The sequence below is a fragment of the Chiloscyllium punctatum genome, chromosome 27 (genome assembly GCF_047496795.1).
Source record: "Chiloscyllium punctatum isolate Juve2018m chromosome 27, sChiPun1.3, whole genome shotgun sequence".
NCBI lineage: Eukaryota > Metazoa > Chordata > Chondrichthyes > Orectolobiformes > Hemiscylliidae > Chiloscyllium > Chiloscyllium punctatum.
Genome location: NC_092765.1, coordinates 2,315,920 through 2,342,101, shown reverse-complemented (window position 1 = coordinate 2,342,101; position 26,182 = coordinate 2,315,920). Strand labels below are relative to the sequence as shown.

The 26,182-nt window shown below is 44.0% G+C and overlaps 1 protein-coding gene across 1 annotated transcript; it reads right to left on the bottom strand.

Annotated features, from left to right (window-relative positions):
* Positions 1-413: 413 nt before the first annotated feature.
* Positions 414-3,897, bottom strand: marcksl1b (MARCKS-like 1b). The gene is made up of 2 exons (XM_072547906.1): positions 3,537-3,897; positions 414-2,058 (listed from the first exon to the last, which is right to left on the bottom strand). Exons 1-2 carry the CDS (start codon positions 3,603-3,605, stop codon positions 1,465-1,467), a joined length of 663 nt encoding a protein of 220 aa, XP_072404007.1. The 5' UTR covers positions 3,606-3,897; the 3' UTR covers positions 414-1,464.
* Between the last annotated feature and the right edge of the window lie 22,285 nt (positions 3,898-26,182).

The window sequence follows — 26,182 nt, the reverse complement described above, 5'->3', positions numbered from 1 at the left end:
CTGCACACTTTTTTTTGAAAAATTCCAATAACAGATAATAAAGCTGTTATGACTTCAGGTCCCATACTTCAAAGCTTGATTCAAACTGGAAGAAGAAATGAATGATTGAGAACTAAAGGGGCAGTGACAAATTAAAAATTAAAAAAACCCTCAATGTGATTATAGAGCACAATCTTAAAAGCATAAGGATACACAAGTAGGGACTTATTGCTTGGTTTCAAAGGTTTGTTGGGAATTTGGTGTTGAGGCTAATTAAAACCACTGAAGATCATGGCCAAAGAGGATCACATGACCAGATATCCTCATCCTGTTGTCTATTCAGACAGACAATACTTGCCAAGAATCAAGTTTTCTTCAAAATCCTTGAAGGTTATTTGCAGATGTAGTGATGTCAATGGCTGCAGCACAAACAATGATTCCTCCATTTTGTTTATTAGTTACTTTTAAAACTGTACAATTACCACAATGAAGAGTGACAAATGAAACATGGAAATCTATTTCCAATCTTAGGCCGTTTATATTGATTTTAAGTTGGTCAATGTTCAAAAGCCCTATTTGTGAATAACCACCTTCCTGATATATGTCTACACCCCTCACACCGACTGGTAGGTTATAGAAGATGCATCATGTAAACTGCCTTGGACTGGGGGAGACGTTCAAATAGTCGCTCACATCCAACTTATTGTAGTAAGGGAAAGTTGAATTACACTTGAACAGTCCACAGGTGAAATTTATTTTCCCTTTAATGTTACAATAGTTATACCACCTTAAAAGTTAGCAATAAAAAATTGCAAATCAATTTGGCCAAAGTTTTATTTACAGGACAAAAAAAACAGCAAAAAACATCACATTTAAAACTCTTTGCACTCCCCCTCAAAAAAAATTAATGGGAACACAGTATACTTAAAATTTCAATAGTGTTGTAGTCAGACTGTAAAACTACAAAAAAAATCTAGAAGCTTCGATCAAAACTGCTGTTTTCCTAAAAAGCACAAAAATGTCTCAAATTGGGAAACAAAGCAGGACTGCAAATGCTAATGAATTGATGAAAAGGGATTCTCCAAAAGTGTCAGTCAAACCCAGGTCCAGTTAGAATGTCAATGTTCTCAGATCGTGTGACTAAAAGGATTAATGCCACGTGTAGACAATTGAAGGAATTCAGCATTGGCCAGGTTACATCCTCTCATTTCTTCAGTAAACTTAAATTTTAAATCCCAAAACTGGGGAAGTGGATATTTATTGCACCCAAGCTGTTCCCAGGAAAATACATTTTAAAATTCAAAAAGGTGAAAAAAGATAAAACTTTAATACTGAGACAATTTGAAGACTAAAGTTGGCTGAACAGATCTAGCAACAAAAGAAGTGGGCTGTGTGCATGTCCATGATTAGGGTCGACTGCTGGAAGGGACAAGTTGGTCTCATGTGAACACGTGGCACAGAGTAAGTTTGTAAACAGTTTCAGTGTTACTCTTCCTTTTCCTCAGCTGGTGCAGGTGTTGAACTAGGCTCTTCACTTTCTGCTGGTTTTGTAGGTTCCTCAGTTGCTTCCTGCTTGACTTCTTCTCCTGAAGTCTGTTGTTGTTCCTCCTTTGCAGGGACTGTCTCCTCAGTCTGAGACTCTTCGTTATTTGCTTTGGTTTCTTGTCCCTCAGAAGCACTGGCTTCTGCCGGTTTCTCCTCCTTCACCTCCTCCACAGCACTCTCTTTCGCTTCACTGCTGCTTGCTTTTGTCTCTTCTACTGCTTTGCTTTCGGCTTTATCTTCAGTGGGGCTATTTTCAGCTGCCTCGGGTTTCTTGGTTTTCTTGAAGGACATTTTGCCAAGCTTAAAGGATTTGAAAGACAGGGTCTTTTTCTTCTTCTTCTTGGGAGTCTCAGTGGTTTCAGTTTTAGTAGCTTCCCCCTCAGCGGGTGGTGCTGGTTCAATGGCATCACCTGAGCTTTCAGCTGCTTCCTTCAATCCCTCGGTGGCTCCACGTCCATTTGCTGGAACTGCAGCCGCTTCTCCGTCGGCTTTAGTTGGAGACACGTCACCATTGGTCTTCACATGGCCATTTTCCTGTAATTGAGATGGGCACGTGGAGAAGGGTGAGTATTGAGGAGGAGGAGTCATGCTCACCTTTCTATTTACACTCATTCATTGACACACCCCAATTCAAAACAAAGGCAAATACAGCCAGGTCACCAACACCACCCAGTGTACAACCGGTGCCTGGGCACAGCGTCCTGACCTCTGGGTCAGGAGTTCCCACCAGCACCACCCCAGATCTGTAACAGCAAGTGGGAACAGGTGGATTGGAAAATCTCTCAAAATATCAGCTCCCAGTCTGAGCTGGGCTCAGTAAATATTGGGACAAAGTCAGATCAAAACAGTCAACAGAAAAACAGCCCTGGGGAAAGTACCAAAAAAACCCAAGTAGCAATTCGAAACTGGATTGTGTAATTTGCTCAAGGAGGGAGGACTTTCGCCAGATGCCCAGGGGAGTTTCCCCCCCAGAATGTGTCCCCAGTGTCAGAGCTGGGACTGTGTGTTGAGTTGTTTATTCCTCGTACAGAGTGAAGGGAGCTCCAACATTCCCCTGAGCGGGGGGGGGGGGGGGGGGCACTGCTCACATTCACTGGGTGAGGGGCTCCCTGCATCCCTCTGGTTTCCCACCCCCCCACCAACCCCCGGGGGAGGGAGAGACTGCGCTCAGGCCCCGCACTCCCGCCCGCCACCGACAGGCGGCGCTCCCGTCCTTCGGCGCAACGACCGCCCGAATGTTCCACCAGAATGCCGGCCGCTCGGCCCCTGGGCTGGGGGCTAGTATCAGCCAACTCAAGGTCCCGCCCATTTCTCGACGATCAGCGAAACCCCCCGTAAATTCGGGCGCGATTCGGGGCGGCTCTTTGTTCTTCGCCCCCACCCCCGGGACACCCCCCTCCCCACGACACCCCCCTCCCCAGACCCCCACCCCCGGGACACCCCCCCTCCCCACGCCACCCCCTCCCTCCTCAGATCCCCACCCCCTCCCCCGACCATCCACGACACCCCCACCCCCGGGGCACCCACCGGTGAACAGAGCCGGAGATTAACATTGTAGTCCCAGACAAAATTAATAAAACCATCACAAAAATAACTTTTAAACACAAGAAACGGCGGAGGGTGCAATGGTCCCGGTTTTACCCCCCACCCCCGGGGCTGGGGGTTTGAGATTCGAAGCTTCTGCATTCACACGAAACGCTGCCCCAGAATGTTTCCATGGAGAACAGCTCTGGGAACAATGTAAACCTGGTCAAATCCCACAAAAGGAGATCCTTCTTTTAAGAATCCCTTCATAAACCCACATGAACCTTTTCCAATATTCCGCCCCCTCCCCGTGTTGAAGCCCAAACCCCAGTCTCCCGCTTTTGTGAAAAGCGCAGAAAAGGTGGATTTGAAATTCCAAGGTTGTATCAATACTGTACACTCCCACCTCCCCCCCCCCACCGTCGCCACAAGATAATCCCAGTTCATTTCAAAATTAAACCCTTCACACAAGACCATTAAAATCCTACCTGGCCGTTGGATTTGCCAGCTACTCCAGTGGTGTCTTGTGTTTTTGGTTTAGTCAGTGTGCTCCCCATGTTGAATACGGTCTCTCTCTCGCACACACACACACACCCGACTCAAACAAAGGCAACTAGCGCCGACTCGATGCACGAACTCAGAGACACAGGTTTCTAAGCAGCAACCTGTGCACAGGCAAAACCACACTCAGCTCACAACAAGCATCGAGAGGGCAGACTCCAACAAAGCCTTTTTTTTGTCTTAAATTCTCTGCTGTCCCCACAGCGGAACCTTCTCTCTGTCTCTCTGTGACCGCTCAGCAAGTCCCCATCTACAGAAATGAACTGCGTAAAACCGTCCCTCTATCTAACATGCACCAACGCCCCAAACAGATAAAGGAGGTGGGGAAAGAGCCTCGGTAACACCGCCGTGTCCAATCGGAACCCAGAGGGGGAAGGCACCAGCACCAGACAATAGAAAAAATCCCCAGGCAAAGTTCTCCCCCACTCCAATCCAAAAATCCCCAATTTTCCCGGGGGGGTAAGGGGGAACACAGTCAACAGAGTTGGATCACGTTGTTAAAACAGTGAAAGATTTTAAGCTGGTCCTTTTCAAAAAGCTGGAAACGAACAAAGATGAAGCCGGAGAGAGAGAGGGACGCGGATGTGTATTTGGAGGATGAAGTTTGATTGACAGGGCGGCTGACAGACACCAAGAATTTGCAGCTTGCTCCCAGTGAAATAATTTATTTGGGATTTCATGCTCGGCAGTTTTGTGTTATTTTACACGCGGTCTCACATATACTATGACCATTGCTGACAATCTGGGTTGGGATATTCATGTGCTCTGCCTTCTCTCCATCCCCCCACACTACCCTAAACACACACTCTCTCTCTCTCTGTCCTGACATTGTGACTGAACTGAGCACTGTACCCCCACCCAGTCACTGCCAATCGTGAATATTTGCCTTCGATCCGAGTTATTTTCCTGACTGCTTTATTTCCCCGGGAACACTGCATTGAGGGTTAGTCTCATTTTCAGCAGACCGATGTGACTGCTTTCCCAAACCCCGGGAGATTTCCTCCAACAATGTCCTGTTAGTAGGGACTGGTTGTGGAAGGGATTGTCGGGTTTTGTTTCGGTGTTGGAGTGTTTGAGATGTTTTGTTGAAGACATTGAGCGGAGCTTGGACTTGGTTCACTCTGTCCTTGTCAATGTCCAGGGAGCAGTATCTCCAAGGCTCTGCTCCACGGTCAGGAGCCGGCGCTGAGCTGCCCCAGTCCAGCTTCATTCATATTTCAAGGAGACGCTCGGATCTGTTTGCTTTAAAGCCACGTTGGAGAAGTACAGTGGATTCCTTCTGTTTGTGTGAGGGTGGGGGAAGGGGAGGGGTGCAGTTCTCTGGTAATCCTGTTCTCCAGCTCCCTTTAATTTGTCCAGACAAGCATATAGCCCCTCACTGGCGGAGAGTGAGTGATTCTCCAGCCCCTACTGCCCCAGTGGGACACCCCGCTCAATGGCTGCCTCTTGGCACATTCACGGCTCAGATGTGTTTAACCGACAGGAATTGTGCTTCAGAGAGAGAGTCTTTAATGAGCTCTGCTGTAAAGTGTAACACTTCATGAGATTGATTGAGTCCGGTGCTGAGGACACACGTGCTCCAGAAGCACAGCTCAAACACAAAGACATTGCTGGAGAAACTCAGCAGATCTGGCAGCATCTCAGAGAGAAGCAGAGACTGGTGACCCTTCGTCAGAACCAGAGTTATTCTCCTTGCAATTGGACTTTAAACTCTCTCCCAATTCTGAAGATCTGCACATTCCCAGGGCGCTATGTGAATTCTGACCGCTGGTTTCTGACTGGCCCTGGGTTACCTGAAGGCTGAACCTCAGCGCCTTCCCTGAGCCTGCTCCTCTCTCAGAGACTCGGATGAACCACTTGTGATCAGCTGCCTGGCGTGCCTCACCCTTTGATCATTACCCCCGCTGCAGGAGCTCGGAGCGTGCTCCAACATTAAAGGCTCTGTCTAAATACCCCTCAAGTTGTTGTTGGAAATAAGAGCAATGCCCTAACGAGATTTCAAACAGCAGTGAAGATAACTGTGTACCGAAACAAACCACATGCGATAGGTATCCTCAAACTTTTCGTTGGACCATTGTTGGGAAGGGTGTAGTCATTACAATCATGGAGTTAATCCTCAGGGTGAAGAGGTGAGGGTGACATGGTCAGGAACTGCTGGGGGAGAGGCGGGGTTGATGAGGTAAAACAAGAGCTTTCCCAGAGGCAGTAACTAGCAGAAATTTAAAACCTCACCATCAGGAAGAATATGAGAATTGGTGAGGGTTTTTTTTTAAATTAAGGTTATTTTTAAGAGTGGAATTTGCGGACGATGCCAGTGATGTAAGGGGGTTGACAATATCTTAGAAATGGATAATTGATGAATATTCAAACATGAAAACAGATTGAGGAAAATGAAGAGATTCGTTCTGTTAGAAGCGGCACAAAATCCAACTCTGTACTGAAAACAAAAAATGCTGAAGACCACAGCGGGTCAGGCAGCAACCATTGAGAGAGAGCCAGCTAACACTACAAGTCTCGATGTCTCTTCATCAAATACAGATTCCAGCATCTGCAGTAATTTGCTTCCAATTCTGTTACAATATTCTGTGAAGATGCAAACTCATCCCTCTTCATTATATTCCTATTTAGGGTAAGAAAGATTGGGGGAAGATCAATACCAATTTACTGATTGCTGAATCCCTGTCTTAATGAATCTGTAATGATTCCTATCTTGTACCTGACACCTGTGCTCACCCCATGGACTTTCAGCTCCTATTATTGTAGAGTGGTATCATCTCATTCAATTCATTAATTAATCATTGAAAGTATTGTTGCATTTGCTCAGCCACCAAACTTTTCAAAGGACTTCATAACCACAGAAGTACACTTGCGTGGTCCCTGTTGCTAGGTAGAAAATGCAGCAGCCGAATCACGCTCAGCATATTCCCCCAAATACTGGATTAGTGGTGCTGGAAGAGCACAGCAGTTCAGGCAGCATCCAACGAGCAGCGAAATCGACGTTTCGGGCTAAAGCCCTTCATCAATGCCCTCATCATCCAGCACCACTAATCCAGTATTTGCTTTCCAGCATCTGCAGTCATTGTTTTCACCATATTCCCCAAACCTCAGTGGGATAATACTGTTCAAAGGATCAATATTGATTGGATTAGATTCCCTACAGTGTGGAAACAGGCCCTTTGGCCCAACCAATCCACACTGACCCTCCGAAGAGCAACCCATCCAGACTCATTCCCCTAACTAATGCAACTAACTCTATGGGCAATTTAGCATGGCCAATTCACCTAACCTGCACACCTTTTGGACTGTGGGAAGAAATCGGAGAATGTGCAAACTCCACACAGCCAGTCGTCCAAGGCTGGAATCGAACCCAGGTCCCTGGCGCTGTGAGGCAGCAATGCTAACCACTGAGCCACCATGCCACCCTATTGTTCAGGATACTAGAGAGATTCCTCTGCTCTTCTTCGAAATAGTGCCATTAGATGATTTGAGCTCATGCTCAGACATCAATGACTTGGTTCTGAAATGTGGCAGCTCTGACAGTGCAGCTTCCCCCCAGCACTGCACTGAAGTGACAGCCTCACATTCTAGAACTTGGAATTTTGTAACTCACTGCTGAGAACTACCAACCAACCCATGGCAGACAATGAAGGGAAAGACACTGGCAAATATCTAAAAGATAGAAAACCATGATCTCTAATGAGTCATGTTTTTGAAAAGCAGAATGGCTGGATGGCCTTTGTCTGCATTTCCCAACACAAACAGCTCTCTGGTCAGTGGCCAATGGGGTGAAGGCTACTAGTAGAAAAAGCTGACCTTGGTAAGGCTATATTAACGAGTAGTAACACCAGCCCAGGGCTCACAGATCATTATTGTTAGACAATAACTCTTGTTCGAGAGTGTATGTTACAATAAGATGGACACAATGGCCTCTCATCCATCAGCATCAACCCAACTGATTTTACTGCCTTAAGTCATATATTGGTCAGGTAACTGATTCTGTCATATGTCAGGCTCTCTATCAGAGTGGTGGAGAAAGCTGACGTGGAAAGAGCTAAGAGAAAGTAGTATAAATATTATTTTATTTCACAGGATGTATACATTGCTGTCAGCATCAACTTCACTGGCTTCCAAATCTCCCCTCCCCACACTTCATCCCAGATCGAACCCACCAACAACCGTCCTCTTGACCTGTCCTACCTGTCCATCTTCCTTCCTTCCTGTCCACCCTCCTCACTGACCTTTCACAATCACCCCCCCCACATGCATTCACCTATCATCATCTTCCCAGCTACTTTCCCCACACCCCACCCTCATATTTATCTCTCATTCCCCCCCCTCCACATTCCTGATGAAGGGCTTAGCCCAAAACGTTGACTCTCCCGCTCCTCAGATGCTGCCTGACCTGCTACGCTTTTCCAGCGCTACCCCATTTGACTCTGACTCTCCAGCATCTGCAGTCCTCACTCTCTCCTCGTCACTGTCAATATGAGCATTTGTTTTCAATCCATAACTTGCCTGGAGAAGGCAGTGGTGAACTTCCTCTCGAAGCACTCTAGTGCTTGGTTTAGTATAATACAGAGACAGTACATTGTAGTGCAGAATCTATAATCATGGCCTTTTCTCGCAATTCCACAAGGCAAGATGGAAGATCATTAAAGTGAGATCACTAACCTACTGTGTGCCTCTAATTTAGACAACATCTATGAACCTCCTACCAACTAGCCATGTTGAACTGCTCTTTTATGTTAAATGCACCACAAAGACCTGGCATCTTGGTGTTTACCATATCATCATGAAACTGTGTGTGAACTCAACTTTAACTTTAATGAATTGAAATTTAAGGCTTGGTTTAGAATTCAGCATAGTCCTGTAAATAATACAGCACATCCAAAATTTGGGATATGCTGAGGATGAGGATCTTGAACTCAGACCATTGAGTCAAAAGCAAGCATTAGCACCTAAGCCCGTTCTGTACCTATTTTGTAGCTGACACATTCAGTGAAATTATTGCACCTGGAGTAGGTGGGACTAGAACCTGAGCCTCCTGGTTCAGAGGTAAGACACTACCACTACACCATTAGGCCCCATTCTGAGCACGTACAGAGCCTCAGCAGTGGCACCACCCAAATAATAATAAGCGTTCAGGCAATGAAGGGGAGTAAATGAGAAGAACAATGATATGTTGATGGCGTGAGATTATGGATATTGAGTGGTGGCAGACTCATTTGGAGCCGAGTCCAATATAGATCAGTTGGTCCAAATTGTTTGCAGTAAATTCTATCATAATTGTCACCTCAAATTTTGAACCTGAAAGAAACAAAAAAAATTAGCAATTTGTGGTTTTGTTCTATTTTGGGGAGCTCTGTGTTACTGAAGAGTACCAGTGTGAATACATTAAATGTAATAAGTAGCTAGCTTACTCTAACAGTTTGTCTTGTTTGAGTTTGACGACAAGTGCGTTTCCATGGTAATAATTGAACCAAATTTGCTGGAAGCAAGTCAAGCTATTGCAAAATATAGTGATAGCAGCAGCAATCTTAAATCCCATCCACTCTCGTAAGGGTCAGCTGAGATTTGAAGTGGACTGTGACTTTCAGATTTTCATCACGTCAGTTTGAGCTACATCTTGAAAAAAACTGCATAAGAATTAAATATTTAAAAAATGAGATGGTGATGACTTCCAACCCCATGAAGCATTTCAGTTTCTATGGAAACAGCAGGCGCAGATATCAGAAACCCAGATGGGCTTAATGTGTTGAGCCCAAAATATTTTCTTCCCTGCAATATAGGTTGGTTGCAATTTTCAAAGAGTCTTAACCATATGCTTTCTAATTTGAATTTTTGAAGAGGCATTTTTGTTCAAATTAGGTTACAATTTCAGGTAAGCACACTGCAAACATGTTTGAGTTGTTAAGCCCCTGTTCACAACTTTCATTTCAAGTTTTCTCTCATCTTCTGTCATTGAGATATGGCCTCAGTGGTAGCTATCCAAAACCTCAGCCCTCCTCTACTTCAGCTCTATATGTAAATCTTGACAGGTATAATCAGCAGTAATTTGATTCTGAGAATATTCACAAACTACAATCTCTGATTGTCATCCTTCCAGGTAACAATCTCCAAATATTCCCCTCTGGTTCCTCAAGACAATCACCAGTTGGTTCTTGGAGGTTACACTGAGAGTGAGACCAATCGCACAAATCCCATCAATATCAGCCTCTTTAACAACCCTCAGACTCCCTGCTGAAACTGTGAAGTAAATCTATGTTCACTGGTCAAAACTGACAGCTAATTCCAAAAGTCTGTGAAAAGAAACATCTCCTGACAATTGATTCTTCACTAATGTACCTGATAGAACCCCAACTCTCATCCTAGATGTCTATGTGGACTCAGACCCCAATGCCTTCATCACAGTAAAGACTTCAATGGACTGGCCTGAAACTACACTCTGCAGGTCAAGAAGACCAGTCTCTCTGGGTGTTCAGTGGTGGTGGAGGCTCTCTATGCCTTTATTTCCCTTGGCTCTGTTCTAGTCACTCCCAGCATCTCTCCATGTCCAAGAGTATGACATGGCCAGAATGGAACAGTGTTGTAGATACAGCCTAACCAAGGTTTTGTGTGCGTACAGAATGATGCTTTCTGTTCTGTATTTGTTACAATGTGCAACAAGTTCTCTCACTCCTGTCTTGAATATAACACTGAGTATTTACCTTCAGAATTTCACTTGGTTTGCAACTAATAATTTCCCTCCATGTTACACACTGCACTGCTCTATTCTTGCTTTCTCTATCCCAAATTGCCATTTTATATTTTTGAACATGGACAAACACGCTCTTGCATAATGCCTACATATTTATATTGATTTGTAAATAGATCAGATTGTTACTAATGTTTGAAAAGTCATATCAGTACAATTTAAAATAAATCTACAGTAGCCCCTTGACAAACATGGGCTGGAAAATAACATTTGGATAATGTTACAGGAAGGTGAGAGCTCTTGCTGAACTGTGTTAGTCACTGTTATAGATTGATGGTCATTTTTAGATTCTTGGGTTGATCATTAAATGGACTATATGCCCAATGTGATCGATAGTGTAAGACCCTGTCTGTAATACAAATTGAATATCGTGATCTTCCAATCACATACTCTAGTGCTTTTTAATCATATGAAATAGGTCAAGTATAATTTGTTAACTTGTTTTATTTAATGTTGATGTGTACAGTTTAATGTAGCAAATCTTATTTCAGTTCTACAGAAGAGTCACATTGGACTCTCCACAGATGCTTCCAGACCCGCTGAGTTTCTCCAGCATTTTCTCGTTTCGGTTGATATCTCCAGCATCTGCAGTACCTTTACTTTCATTTGATGTAACTTCAATTTCGTTGTAAATAAAAAATAACAAATCATGACTCAGGTGTTATACTTTAGTTTTTGAACTAGACTAAAGTTAGCTCTCAATTTGATTGGCTGCCTTCCTAGTCTTAAGGCAGATTTGCCTTTGATTCTCAAAGCTAACGGTTCAAATGGTCCTGGAACAGTTTTACCCTCTCTGGCCAGGAAGTTGTCAGTTTGACGTGCTATTCTCTCACAGTGGGTGTTTGGCTGGGAGGACTACTAATTTCTTGTCCAGGAGCCTATAAATAATCAGACTGGGCAATAAGAATAATATCCAATCTGCTTTCATTCTCCAGTGCATTATCATTTCGAATGTATAATTGTTGCTGCTATTTGCTCACAGTCACCAGTCAAAGTAAATTTCCCTCTAATAAAAGAATTAGAGACCGTAGGAATAGTTTGTGGTAGTGAAGATCTGCATAAGCAAGGAGTGAGAAAATAAATGAAAATAAGCATTGATCAAAGCTGCAAATTCAGGGATGTACCCCGAAAGGGGAAACTATAAGTAAAATAAGTAGAGCTTTCAACCATAAGCAGGTTACCAGCAGAGATATAATACCTCAATCAATGCTGGACTGGTTGTTGTCCCTGTAAAAGATTGGTCTTTTTTGAAGGCATTCTTCATAAATATTATGTGGAGATGCCAGTGTTGGACTGAGGTGAACAAAGTTAAAAATCACACACCATTTACAGTCCAAAAAGGTTTATTTGGAAGTACAAGCTTTTGGAATGCTGCTGCTTTATCAGGTAGCTGTGGAGACACGGAATTTATAGCAAAAGATCACAGTATGATGCAACTGAAAAGGATGTATTGAACAAACCTAGACTGCTGTTAAATCTTTCATCTCACACACATACTCTTACATACTCACACACTCACGCAGACCCTCTCTCATTTACACGTTCTTTCTCATACACACGCAAGTACACCACGCACACTCACACCCACGCACACACCCTCTCACAGGCTTTTACTCCATCACACTCGTTCACACACTCTACCAAGCATGCACACACACAAATACACACTCTCTCATGTGCACTCACACTCATACGCACACACTCTCCCACGCGCACACATACATATAGGTCTATGGGGTGAATTTGCGTTTACAGAATTATATTTGCAGATACATCATATTTTGCTCAAGAAGCGCACAGTCTGCAGGCAGTCAATCCATGTGATATTTTATAAATTTCACTTTGGCAATAGAACCAGTCTGACTCAAGGTTGGGATACAGACGGTCTCTAACCTCACACCTTTTAATGCGCATTGTCTACGTTAAGATGTCACCTTTTTTAATAAAACCTTAAGTTATCTCAGGAATGTGACTTAAAAGAAGTTCTGAGATTTACACCTTAATGAACCCAAGCCTGCAACCCATTCTAAAAGATGAAAGACTTAATAACAATCTAGTTTATTCAATATATCATTTCAGTTGCATGACACTGTAATCTTTTCCTATAAATTCTGTGTCTTATGATCCTGCTCTACAGCTACCTGACAAAGGAGCAGCGCTCGAAAGCTAGTGCTTCCAAATAAACCTGTTGGACTATAACATGGTGGGTTGTGTGATTTTTAACTTCATAAACATGAAGAGTTTACTTTGGTGTGTGCTGTTGCAGACCTTGTATAATGATACTGGTGTCTAAAAATACTGGTGATTTTTTTTCATATAGTGATGCAAGTAATGGGTTCTGAAGAAGGGTTACTGGGGTCGAAACGTTGACTGTTTCTGTCTTCAGAGATGTTGCCAGATCTGCAGAGTTTATCCCAGATTCTCTGCATTTGGAATGTACACCCTGAAATTGTTTACTGTTGACGTCACAGTCATATGAGAAGCAAATTTTGAATTTGGCTCAAGTCTGAATAACTATACGTCATTTTAGTAACAAAGACGGAAACTGTGGGAAAGGCTTAGCAGGTCTGGCAGCATCTGTGAAGGGAAATCAGAGTTAATGTTTCAGACCGAGAGTCACTCGACGCAAAACGTTAACTCTGATTTCTCTCCACAGATGCTGCCAGATCTGCTGAGCTTTTCCACAATTTCTGTTTTTGTTTCTGATTTACAAAGTGCAGTAATTTCAGTTGTCAACTTAGTAAATCAACTTCATTCAGTTGTGTGGTGTCAAAAACTATCCTCTTGTCGGGGCAGAGAAGTACATTTTTGGTCATTTTGATTGGTACAGAATCAATCTAGTTTGAAAATCATAGAGATGTAGAGGACAGATAAATGCCCTTTGGTCCATCCCATCCAGCCGATCTGCTGAAAGTGCTTCCAGCTACATAACCTCAACACAGATGGATGAAAATAAATTGGTCCATACGCCTGTGTGTGTATGATGTGCTCTTTCTTTTAATTTCAAAGCACTCGGTTGAGATAATTACAAGCAGAATAGGGATAACTACTGAAGCTTGTACCTTCACATGAAAGATCTGCATTTATATTACTGCCAGACATCTCACAGTGTTGAAATGCAGGAAGTGCTTAACCCAATTGTGCACAACAAGATCCCAAAAACAACAATGTGGTAATGATCAGATGATCAGTTTTTGTGATGCAGAGGGAGGGATAAATACTGGCTAAGACCCCCTAAGAACTCCCTCTTGCTCATCTTTACAATAATATAATGGAATCTTGTAAATCTGAGAAGTGGCAGATGGAGTTTAATTCAGATAAATGCAAGGTGCTGCATTTTGGGAAAGCAAACCTTAGCAGGACTTATACACTTAATGGTCATGTCCTAGGGAGTGTTGCTGAACAAAGAGACCTTGGAGTGCAGGTTCATAGCTCCTTGAAAGTGGAGTCGCAGGTAGATAGGATAGTGAAGAAGGCGTTTGGTATGCTTTCCTTTATTGGTCAGAGTATTGAGTACAGGAGTTGGGAGGTCATGTTGCGGCTGTACAGGACATTGGTTAGGCCACTGTTGGAATATTGCGTGTAATTCTGGTCTCCTTCCTATCAGAATGATGTTGTGAAACTTGAAAGGGTTCAGAAAAGATTTAGAAGGATGTTTCCAGGGTTGGAGGATTTGAGCTACAGGGAGAGGCTGAACAGGCTGGGGCTGTTTTCCCTGGAGCGTTGGAGGCTGAAGGGTGACCTTATAGAGGTTTACAAAATTATGAGAGGCACGGATAGGGTAAATAGGCAAAGTATTTTCCCTGGGGTCGGGGAGTCCAGAACTAGAGGACATAGGTTTAGGGTGAGAAGGGAAAGATATAAAAGAGACCTAAGGGACAACTTTTTCATGCAGAGGGTGGTACGTGTATGGAATGAGCTGCCAGAGGAAGTGGTGAGGCTGGTACAATTGCAACATTTAAGAGGCATTTGGATGGGTATATGAATAGGAAGGGTTTGGAGGGATATGTGCCGGGTGCTGGCAGGTGGGACTAGATTGGGTTGGGATATCTGGTCAGCATGGATGGGTTGGACCGAAGGGTCTGTTTTCATGCTGTACATCTCTATGATTTTATGATTCTCCATGAAATCAATGTAGCTGGAGGGTGTTGTGAAGTTGACAGAATTTCATGCCCAGTCCACCACTTCATGATAGAGCAGCGTGGTGACTCAGTGGTTAGCACTGCTGCCTCGCAGTACCAGGGCCCAAGGTTCAAATTCCACTCTTAGGCGACTGTCTGTGTGGAATCTGCACATCTTCCCCGTGTCTGCGTGGGGTTCCTTTGGGTGCTCCGGTTGCCTCCCACAGTCCAAAGATGTGCAGGTTAGGTGGATTAGCCATTCTAAATTGCCCGTAGTATCCAGTGATGTGCAAGATAGCTGCATTAGCCTTGGTAAATGCAGGATTACAGGGATAAGGTGGGGGTTGGGTCTGGGTGGTACACTCTTCAGAGGATTGGTATGTGCTCAATGGGCCAAATGGCCTGCTTCTACACATGTAGGGATTCAATGTACACTCTTCTAGGAGAAAGTGAGGACTGCAGAGGCTGGAGATCAGAGCTGAAAATGTGTTGCTGGAAAAGCGCAGCAGGTCAGGCAGCATCCAAGGAGCAGGAGAATCCGGCCTGAAGAAGGGCTGATGCCCGAAACGTCGATTCTCCTGCTCCTTGGATGCTGCCTGACCTGCTGCGCTTTTCCAGCAACACATTTTCAGATTCAATGTACACTGTCAACCTACTAGAGGCAGGCATTAAATTATCCAAAAATCTACCAATCTCCATCAAGGAATTTGGAGCAATCTAAACTACTGAATGACCCCACTCATCTCTGCCCAGCTGTGGGCAGTCATGGGGGGGGATTGGTGTTGATGGACCTCAACCAAAATTAGCATAAAGTTGGGTCTCGATATCTACACAGAATGGTAAGTGACACAATTCACCATAAAAGGCGACACCATTGAAGGGATGAAGAAAATCTCTGATTTACATGTGGATTAGCCAAAATACTGGAAGACTGTGGAATTGATGTTGAAAGGGAGATGCTTTGACAAAATCAAGCTAAAATTTCTTACATTGTTTAGATCCATTCAGACAGTCTGACTGAATGACAAGGTGTTAAACTGATCAGTTAAAGTGAACAATTGAAAGATTAGTATTTACAAAGGTGAAACCATGCACTAATCTGCTGTTTAATTGTTTGTTCGATGAGTTGATGGCCCGTGGATCTCTGCATCACAGCCTGGTCAAAACATTTGTCACTATTGGAATGCAGTTGTTTCTTGTTTGTCGAAAAAATGCAGAATATTCACTGCAATAAATTACACAATTTGCTGGACATCATTTAATAGATTAGCAAAACATTTGAAAATTCCACTGCATTGAAAAATACGAATGTTCCAACATTTCTTTTTATGAATGATGATAGACACATGGCAAACAGACAGGGTGTCACTGAAGCTGTTTTCAAAATGTTAACAAAAACAGAAAATGCTGGAGAAACTCAGCAGGTTTGGCAGCATCTGTCCACAGAATAATAGAGTTAGCATTTTGAGTTCTGATGAAAGATTTGAAACATTAACTCTGGATCTCCCTCCATAGCTGGTGCCGAACTTGCTGAGTTTCTCCAGCATTTTCTGTGTTTGTTTTTGAGACACGGTGTCTTCATTGGAACATCTTCATTGATGACCTGAGGGACTGATCCTTGAGAGGTAGGTTCTACCACAAGTACCTGCTGTGCATGAAACTTGCAAATATTTGATTTGATTTCATTGTTACATAAAAACTACAGGAGTCCAGTGACAATGAGTGATGTCACCACACAAGGCGCCATCTTAGGTACAAGTACCTCGGCACAGAATCTTAAGAACAAGGAAGGAAGGAAGAACAAAGTTAAAAGTTAAACATTGCTGTAATTATAGTACAGCATAAAATATACAACATAAGGTTAAAAATTACACATTGCAACCGTTTTAGGCTTAAGTAGAAAATAAAGAAATAAAGTGGAAAGTTCAAGCATTACAGAATTTTTTAAATGCTTAGTCACAGTGGGACCGCAATTCGAGGAATCATCTCGAGACCGGAAGACCATGCTGGACCGAGAGACTGTGCTGAGAGGTACATATGTAGGAAGTATATAGGGATTCTATGATTCTACATCTTCCAGGTGGAGCAGCACTTTACCTGCACTTCACTCAATCTAGTCGACTGCATTCACTGCTCACAATGTGGCCTCCTCTGTGTTGGAGAGACACAGTTCAGACTGGACAGCCACTTTGTAGAACACCCACATTCTTCCCACAAAACAGACCCTGAACCTGTTGCCTGTATCTTTAAACCCCCCACCCTGTCCCTAGGCCAACATCTCTGTCTCAGGTTTACTGCAGTGCTCCAGTGAAGGTCAGCGCAAGCTGGAAGAACAGCACCTCATTTTCCACTTGGAAATCCTGCAGCCTTCAGGATTCAGTATCGAATTCAATAACTTTAGAACCTGACCACCTTCTATGTCTTTTACCCAACCCCACACCCCAGGCCTTGACATAAAATGGGCAGCTTTCACCCCATTTATCTCTCCACCCCGGAGGCTCCCTGCCTCATTCCTGATGAAGGACTTTTGCCCGAAATGTTGACTCTCCTGCTCCTCAGAGGCTGCCTGACCTGCTATGATTTTCCAGCACCACTCTAATCTAGACTCTGATTTCCAGCTTCTGCAGTCCTCACTTTTGCCTCGCTTTCAGCACAACCAACCCATTTTCACTCATTCATGGTTCCCAGTTTTTCTTATCAAGCTTCCCTTCTTCCTTAGCTTACTAGTAACAACCCCTTTGCAGCCTACCATTAACCCCGCTCACCATCCTGTCTCTGGGCTCCATCTGCCCCTGCCCCTCCCTCCCATCCCTACCTTTCCACCACAAACATCAACATAAATGCTGCCTTTTCCCAGTTGCTTTCAGCTCTGAAGGAGAGTCACTGGACTTGAAATATTAACTCTGCTTCTCTCTTCACAGATGCTGCAAGACTTGCTGAGTTTCTCCAACGCTTTCTGTTTTTGATAAATTCTTTTCCGACAGGAGAATCAGATGTTATCAGGGAGGGGGATGGGAATGTGTGGAATTTGAAACAGAGACAGATCAACCACGAAGGCAGAACATATTCAAGGGGCTGAATGGTCTACTTTTGCAGCGAATTTGTTGTGCCCAGGACACTGAAACCATCTCTGTCTGCCGAGTGATAACATGTTTGTGAACTTGCCTGCAGACCGAACAATGGGGGGGAGTTATGGCTAGGATGTGTCAGGAAAGTGTGAATCCAGGCTGTGAACAGACTGGTGAAGGTGGAACATTGGTACAGTAATCAAGGGAGAAGTAGGTCAGGTTTGGATTTTGTGATAAACTCAATAAATTGTACTCAGCAGATGACAAAGTTATGATGTAAGACCTGCATTTAAATTGTCTTACTGATAATCCTGTTGTACATTTTCAACATTTTTCAGTTTAATTTTAAACTTTCCAGCTTTTGCAATTTTTGCTTTTTAAGTTAAAGTTATGTTGGCAGAAATTGGATGCACTCTTCCAGAAACTGGAACATAATGATTTCACTAGACTAGTGTATTCGCTGCGCACAGTGTGGTCTCCTTTACTTTGAGAAACAAAGCGAAGAATGGGTGACCACTTTGCAGTTGCATTCTGTTTGTTCAAAATGACCCTGAGCTTCCTGTTGCCTGTCACTTCAACACAGAGTGGGAAATGCAAACAAATTCAAACATGTCATTTATGTTGTTGTACAAACAAAAATAAAAGTTGCTGGAAAAGCTCAGAGGGTCTGGCAACATCTGTGCACAGAAATCAGAGTTAACGTTTCAGGTCCGGTCACCCTTCCTCAGAAGTAGACCTGAAATGTTCACTCTGATTTCTGTGCACAGATACTGCCAGACCCTCTGTGAGCTTTTCCAGCAATATCTGTTTTTGTTTCTGGTTTGCAGCATCCACAGTTCTTTCAGATTTTATGTTGTTGGAGGAACTGGTCTGGTTATAAAAACGGTTACAATGGCTTTAAACTACAGCACACAAAATTACCTTCTGGCCCCCTTTTTGTTCCATGTCCTCACCGTCCCCTGTTCATTATCAGGGGACGTGTCATCAATTCCATCAGGAAACTGGTCAACATGTGGTTTCCTTGAGCCCGTGTGGGAAAAGGAGAGGGTGGATCCTGTTGGGTGGTTCATGAGCAGACTGTCAAAGCCACTTGGCACTAAGCCTCATCACCAGAACTTTCCACCATAGAACATAGAACATGGAACATAGAACAATACAGCACAGAACAGGCCCTTTGGCCCACGATGTTGTGCTGAACATTTGTCCTAGCTTAAGCACTCATCCATGTACCTATCCAATTGCCGCTTAAAGGTCACCAATGATTCTGACTCTGCCACTCCCACAGGCAGCGCATTCCATGCCCCCACCACTCTCTGGGTAAAGAACCTACCCCTGACATCCCCCCTATACCTTCCACCCTTCACCTTAAATTTATATCCCCTTGTAACACTCTGTTGTACCTGGGGAAAAAAATTCTGACTGTCTACTCTATCTATTCCCCTGATCATCTTATAAACCCCTATCAAGGCCCCCTCATTCTTCGCCGTTCCAATGAGAAAAGGCCGAGAACTCTCAACCTATCCTTGTACGACCTATTCTCCATTCCAGGCAACATCCTGGTAAATCTTCTCTGCACCCTCTCCAAAGCCTCCACATCTTTCCTAAGGTGAGGTGACCAGAACTGCACACAGTACTCCAAATGTGGCCTTACCAAAGTCCTGTACAGCTGCAACATCACTTCACGACTCTTGAATTCAATCTCTCTGCTAATGAACGGTAATACACTATAGGCCTTCTTACAAGCTCTATCCACCTAAGTGGCAACTTTCAAAGATCTATGAACATAGACCCCAAGATCCCTCTGCTCCTCCACCTGACTAAGAACCCTACCGTTAACCCTGTATTCCACATTCTTATTTGCCCTTCCAAAATGGACAACCTCACACTTGACAGGGTTGAACTCCATCTGCCACTCCTCAGCCCAGCTTTGCATCATATCTAAGTCCCTTTGCAGCAGACAACAGCCCTCCTCACTGTCCACAACTCCACCAATCTTCGTATCATCTGCAAATTTACTGACCCACCCTTCAACTCCCTTTTCCAAGTCATTAATAAAAATTACAAACAGCAGAGGACCCAGAACTGATCCCTGCCGACCTCCACTTGTAACTGGGCTCCAGGCTGAATATTTACCATCTACCACCACTCTCTGGCTTCGACCGGTTAGCCAGTTTTCTATCCAATTGGCCAAATTTCCCACTATCCCATGCCTCCTGACTTTCCGCATAAGCCTACCATGGGGAACCTTATCAAATGCCTTACTAAAATCCATGTACACTATATCCACTGCTCTACCCTCATCCACATGCTTGGTCACCTCCTCAAAGAATTCAATAAGACTTGTAAGGTAAGACCTACCCCTCACAAAACCGTGCTGGCTGTCCCTAATCAAGCAGTGTCTTTCCAGATACTCGTAAATCCTATCCCTCAGTACCCTTTCCATTACTTTGCCTACCACCGAAGTAAGACTAACTGGGCTGTAATTCCTGGGGTTATCCCTATTCCCTTTTTTGAACAGGGGCACAACATTCGCCACTCTCCAATCCGCTGGTACCACCCCCGATGACAGTGAAGATGAAAAGATCATTGCCAATGGCTCTGCAATTTCCCCTCTTGCTTCCCACATAATCCTAGGATATATCCCGTCAGGCCCAGGGGACTTGTCTATCCTCAAGTTTTTCAAAATGCCCAACACATCTTCCTTCCTAACAGGTATGTGTAGGTTAGTTACATTAGGTGCATGGGAAATGTGAAGTAATAGGGTCTGGGTGGGATGCTGTTCAGCGGGTCGGTGTGGACTTGTTGGGCTGAATGGCCTGTTTCCACACTGTAGAGATTCCACACCACCTATTCCCAGCTGCTTCCAGTTCTGATGAAGGTCACTGGACTCAAAATGTTTCTCTCTCTATAGATGTTGCCAGATCTTGAAATTCACCCAGTCTATTTTGACAGTATCTTCCAAACCCACAACCACTTCCATCTGGAAGGACAAGGGCAGCAGATACATGGGAAAACTACCTGCAGGTTCCCATCCAAGCCGCTCACCACCCTGACTTGGAAATATATCACCGTTCCTTCACTGTTGCTGGGTCAGTATTCTGGAACTCTCTTTCTGATGGCATTGTGGGTCAACCGACAGCACATGGACTGCAGTGGTTCAAGAAAGCAGCTCACCCCCACCTTCTCAAGGGACAATTAGAAATGGGCAATAAATGCTTGCAACACCCATACCATACCCCATGAACAAACAGGATCTTGCATGCCTTCATTAGCCTGGAGCACATGTTATGCGAGGTTTTGCACTTTGGCAAAAAGAATAAAAGCACAGACTACTTTCTAAACAGTGAGAAAATTCGTAAAGCCAAAGTACAAAGGGATCTGGGAGTGCTAATCGAGGATTCTCTAAAGGTCAACATGCAGGTTGAGTCCGTGATTAAGAAAGCGAATGCGATGTTGTCACTTATCTCAAGAGGGTTGGAATATAAAAGCACCGATGTGCTACTGAGACTTTATAAAGCTCTGGTTAGGCCCCATTTGGAGTACTGTGTCCAGTTTTGGTCCCCACACCTCAGGAAGGACATACTGGCACTGGAACGTGTCCAGCGGAGATTCACACGGATGATCCCTGGAATGGTTGGCCTAACATATGAGGAACGGCTGAGGATCCTGGAATTGTATTCATTGGAGTTTAGAAGATTAAGTGGACACTTAATAGAGACATACAAGATAATACATGTCTCGGAAAGGGAGGCCACTAGGAAACTGTTTCCGTTAGGTGAGGAGACTAGGACCCGTGGACACAGCCTTAGAATTAGAGGGGGTCAATTCAGAACAGAAATGCGGAGATATTTCTTCAGCCAGAGAGTGGTGGGCCTGTGGAATTCATTGCTGCAGAGTGCAGTGGACGCCGGGACACTAAATGTCTTCAAGGCAGAGATTGATAGATTCTTGTTGTCTCGAGGAATTAAGGGCTACGGGGAGAATGTGGGTAAGTGGAGTTGAAATGCCCATCAGCCATGATTGAATGGCGGAGTGGACTCGATGGGCCGAATGGCCTTACTTCCATTCCTATGTCTTACGGTCTTATGGTATAACTTTTTACCTACTTATTCTTTTCCCCAATATCCAAACTCCAGTGTGACATTTTGCAGCTTGGGTCAGGGAATATATACTTATAATTTCAAATCAATGATAAAAAAAATAATTCAATTACTGGCCCAGGTCACTAGCTCATTGCTCAAAGATCAGTGAAAGTTGAGGCTTTGTTGATAGAAGTACTTGAGGCAAAAATACCATGAAAGTTGAATAGCAGTGGGAAAGATACTTGGGGAAGATTGATATAGCGGGGGATCTGGATTTAATTTGTACAGACTGACACAGTAACATTACAGTGATGAAGTTTTCAAGAGCTAAATAACCTTCTCCTGTCTGTCTGTTGTTCTGCCATCTCCCCTATTTATCTTTTCAGGCTGTATCTTTAATGTAGCTATGAAGGGTTAATTAAGCATTCTGTGTATCAGTAATTCCCTTATCTGAATTATTCACATAGCAGGAATTCTCTTGAACCATTTGGTGTCGACATTCTGTTGCTACATTTCTGGGATTCTTTTAAGTGTAACAGAAGCAAAGTATTTTCAAAATGCAAACTATTTGATGCTGGTCCTCAGCAGTCAGTTCAAAAGTATTTCCCAAAGAAGCCTTTATCAAATATCTGGCCCAATGGCAAATTGAAAAAATGTGGAATTAATTGCTGATGCTGAAACCATGAGGAAGTTATCTAATTTTGCAGAGATTTATCTCAAAATTGTCCCACCAGAGGAGGGAAAACTCAGTGAGATTTGAAACAACTTGTTTCCTGTTGCTTCACATTAAGAGTGTGACTGGGAATCGGGGAGACTGGAAGACTGGGAGGACAGCAGATGCTGGAAGGCAGATTCAATAAAATCCTGAGCTGGAAAACCACAGCCGGTCCAACAGTGTTGGTGGAGCAGGAAAGTCAATGTTTCGGGTTCGGAACCTTCATCAAGGCTGGGGATGGGGAAGGGAGCTCAGGCATAACTGGGAAATGTCTGCTACTTCCCATAATCCCAACATTTCTAAACATTTCCTGATCAATCTGTTATTACACAACTTTAGACCAGATTGGCACTTGAACCTGGGTGTCCTGGTTCGGAGATAAGGACATGACTGTTGCACCATAAGATCACTCACAAAGTTTCCAAGCTCAGGTAAATCCATTGGGTCTTTAGGAAAATTTGTAATTTCACTTTCAGCTTGTTTTTAGTTCCCTGAGCCTCGTGACCTCATCAATCAGCTGGGTGACAGCAGGAAGGGGAGTGGGTATCTCTCTGGCATCTCTCTAACCAAGTGACATTGGGTGACAGAGACTCATACACAAGGTTGAGGCTAAGATCCAGGATGAACGGTGTGCTGCACTCTCTGAGCCACCTTCTTTCAGGTCAGTCTTGAAACCAGGGCTTCTGCCTACCACTGAGGTGGTTATGAAAATTCCCGTGATGCCATTTCAAAGAAGAACAGGGATTTTCCCCAATTTCCCGACCAACATTTACCCTTCCATGAATATTATTAATATGAAACAGGCTGCCTGGTCTGATTAAGTTGACGTTAGGCTTCCCCCTAGGAAATTAAAGGTTAGGGAATCAATGGGGTGAGGATGGAATTCAACTTGCATTTCAACAATGTCCAGATACACTGATTTAAAATGACTGGAAAATTTGAATTCTATTTTTATCTGAGATTGAGTTTCACGGTTCATCCACTTTTCCATGAAGACTGTAAATTAGGAGCTGCCATGCCATTAAACATTATGAACCAAATGTGGTGACAGTTCTGCAGGAGCAAGCATGTCATTGGGAGGGTAATACAAAGCCATTCACAACCCTCTGTAATAGGTGTATTTAATGAGTAACTTTAACACAAACCTGTTAATTGGTTTGTCGTATTGGTACAATTAGCTGTACAGCTTGTATATCCAAAGTAGTTCCTTAAATTTAATTCCCAGAGCAGAAAATCATAATCCATGTACTTTTCCTGTTGGTAAAACTTTACACAGTCATGTCTTCATTTGTGGGGCTTTCGAATTTATCTGCCCATCAATTTTAATTTGCTACCTTTCAGTTCTCTTTGATTGATAGTTTTCTCCATTAATTCAGCATCTCTCCCACTCAACAACCATTTCTCTAAAGTGTGAAAGTTATAATGTGTAGGTTAGGCACATGAGCCATGGGAAATGCAGGGTTACAGGGATACAGTAGGGGAATGGGTCTGGGTTGCGATGGTCTTTGGAGGTTTGGCGTGGACTTGTTGGACTTAATGGCCTGTTTCCAGTGTGGGGATTCTTAAAAAAATTGGTGCCTATGTTTGCACAGCCATTATTTGTTCTTCTCGTTGAGAGAGATGGTGGCGTACTTCTTCAGTAATCCAGACCCTAGACTAATCGTCTGGGACATGAGTTCATGTTTCTTTATAATTTAAATGCTATTGATAAATCTGGAATGTATAGAAATGATTATATCAGACATAGTGACCATGAAGCTAACATTGGTTGTTGTAAAACCCATCTGATTCACTGATGTTCTTTAGGGAAGGAAATCTGCCGTCCGTACCTAGTCTGGTCTATATATGATACCAGCCCCACAGCCATCTCAGTTAGCTCATGGAGTACTACATGGGAAAGTGTAAGGTTAGGCACTTTGGTTGGAAGAATGTAAGCAGAAACTATTTTCTAAACGGGCAAAATCTGAAGCACAAAGGGACTTGGGGTCTCTTAACACTAACATTCACGTTTAGTCCACAGTTAGGGAGGCAATTGCAATGTTAGCATTCACTTCAAGGGAAGGAGAATGTAAGTGCAGAGATATCCTGCTGAGGCTGAATAAGGTCAGACTGCATTTGGCTTCATGTGTAGGGAAGAATGTGCTGGTCTGGGAGGGAGTCCAGGGGAGGCTTTACAAGAGTGATCCTAGGAGTGAAGGGCATGTCACATGAGGAGCAGTTGAGGACTCTGGGTCTGTACTCGATGGAGTTTAGAAGGATAAGGAGGGGGGGGGTAGCGGTCTGATTGAAACTTACAGAATACTGAGAGGCCTGGGTAGAGTGGACATGGAGAAGATGTTTCCATGAGTAGGAGAGACTAGGAATGAGGGCACAGCCTCAGAGTGAAGGGATGACACTTTAGAATTGAGATGAGGAGGAATTTCTTCAGTCAGAGGGTGGTTGATCTGTGTATCTCATTGCCACATAGGGCTGTGGAGGCCAAATCATTGAATGCATTTAAGACAGAGATAGATCATCAACATCAAACCCCTACAGTGTGGAAACAGGCCATTTGGTCCAACAAGTCCATACTGACCCTACAAAGAGAATCCCACCCAGACCCATTCCACTACCCTACTGCTCTACATTTACCCCTGACTAATGCACCTAACCTACGCATCCCTGAACATGATGGGCAACTTAACATGGCTAATCCGCCTTAACCTGCACATCTTTGGATTATGGGAGGAAATCAGAGCACCGGAGGAAACCCACACAGACCACGGGAAGAATGTGCAAACTCCACACAGACAGTCGCCCGAGGCTGGAATCAAGCCAGGGTCGCTGGTGCTGTGAGGCAGCAGTGATTAGATTAGATTAGATTACTTACAGTGTGGAAACAGGCCCTTCGGCCCAACAAGTCCACACCGCCCCGCCGAAGCGTAACCCACCCATACCCCTACATCTACATTTACATTTAACCCTTACCTAACACTATGGGCAATTTAGCGTGGCCAATTCACCTGACCTGCACATCTTTGGACTGTGGGAGGAAATCAGAGCACCGGAGGAAACCCACACAGACCACGGGAAGAATGTGCAAACTCCACACAGACAGTCGCCCGAGGCTGGAATCAAGCCAGGGTCGCTGGTGCTGTGAGGCAGCAGTGCTAACCACTGAACCACCCATAGGTTCATGTTTTGTAAGGGGATCAAGAGTTACAGGGGAAGGCAGGAGATTAAACTTAAGAAACATATCAGCCATGATTGAATAACAGAACAGACTCAATGGGCTCAATGGCCTAATTCTACTCCTATATTTTTTGACCTATGGCCAAATGTGACATTTATTCTTAATAATTGACCAGGAGCTTATTGCAGCAGTGTCTGATAGTCCTTTCCAATCAGGTACTTCCACAAAAGATTTATGAATAACATTCAGGCCCCTCTGTTTCCTCTCCCCACAGCAATTCTGAGCTCTCTCATTCAGCAGTGAATTCAATACCACTAACCTAAAGCAAAAAACTGCCAATACTGGAAACCCGAAGCAAAATCAGAAATTGCTGGAGAAGCTCCGCAGATTTGGCCACATCTATGGAGAGAAAACAGAGTTAACATTCCAGGTGCAGTGACCTTTCTTCAGAAACTCAGCACACTGTGGGAATAGAATATGAAACCTTCCCTTGCTCACTTGCAATTGAATAAACTCATTGAGCCATTGCAATAATATTAGACATTATAAGTCATGGAGCAGCCTGTGACATGTGGGGCGGCACGGTGGCACAGTGGTTAGCACTACTGCCTCATTGCGTCAGAGACCTGGGTCCAATTCCCATCTCAGGCAACCGTCTGTG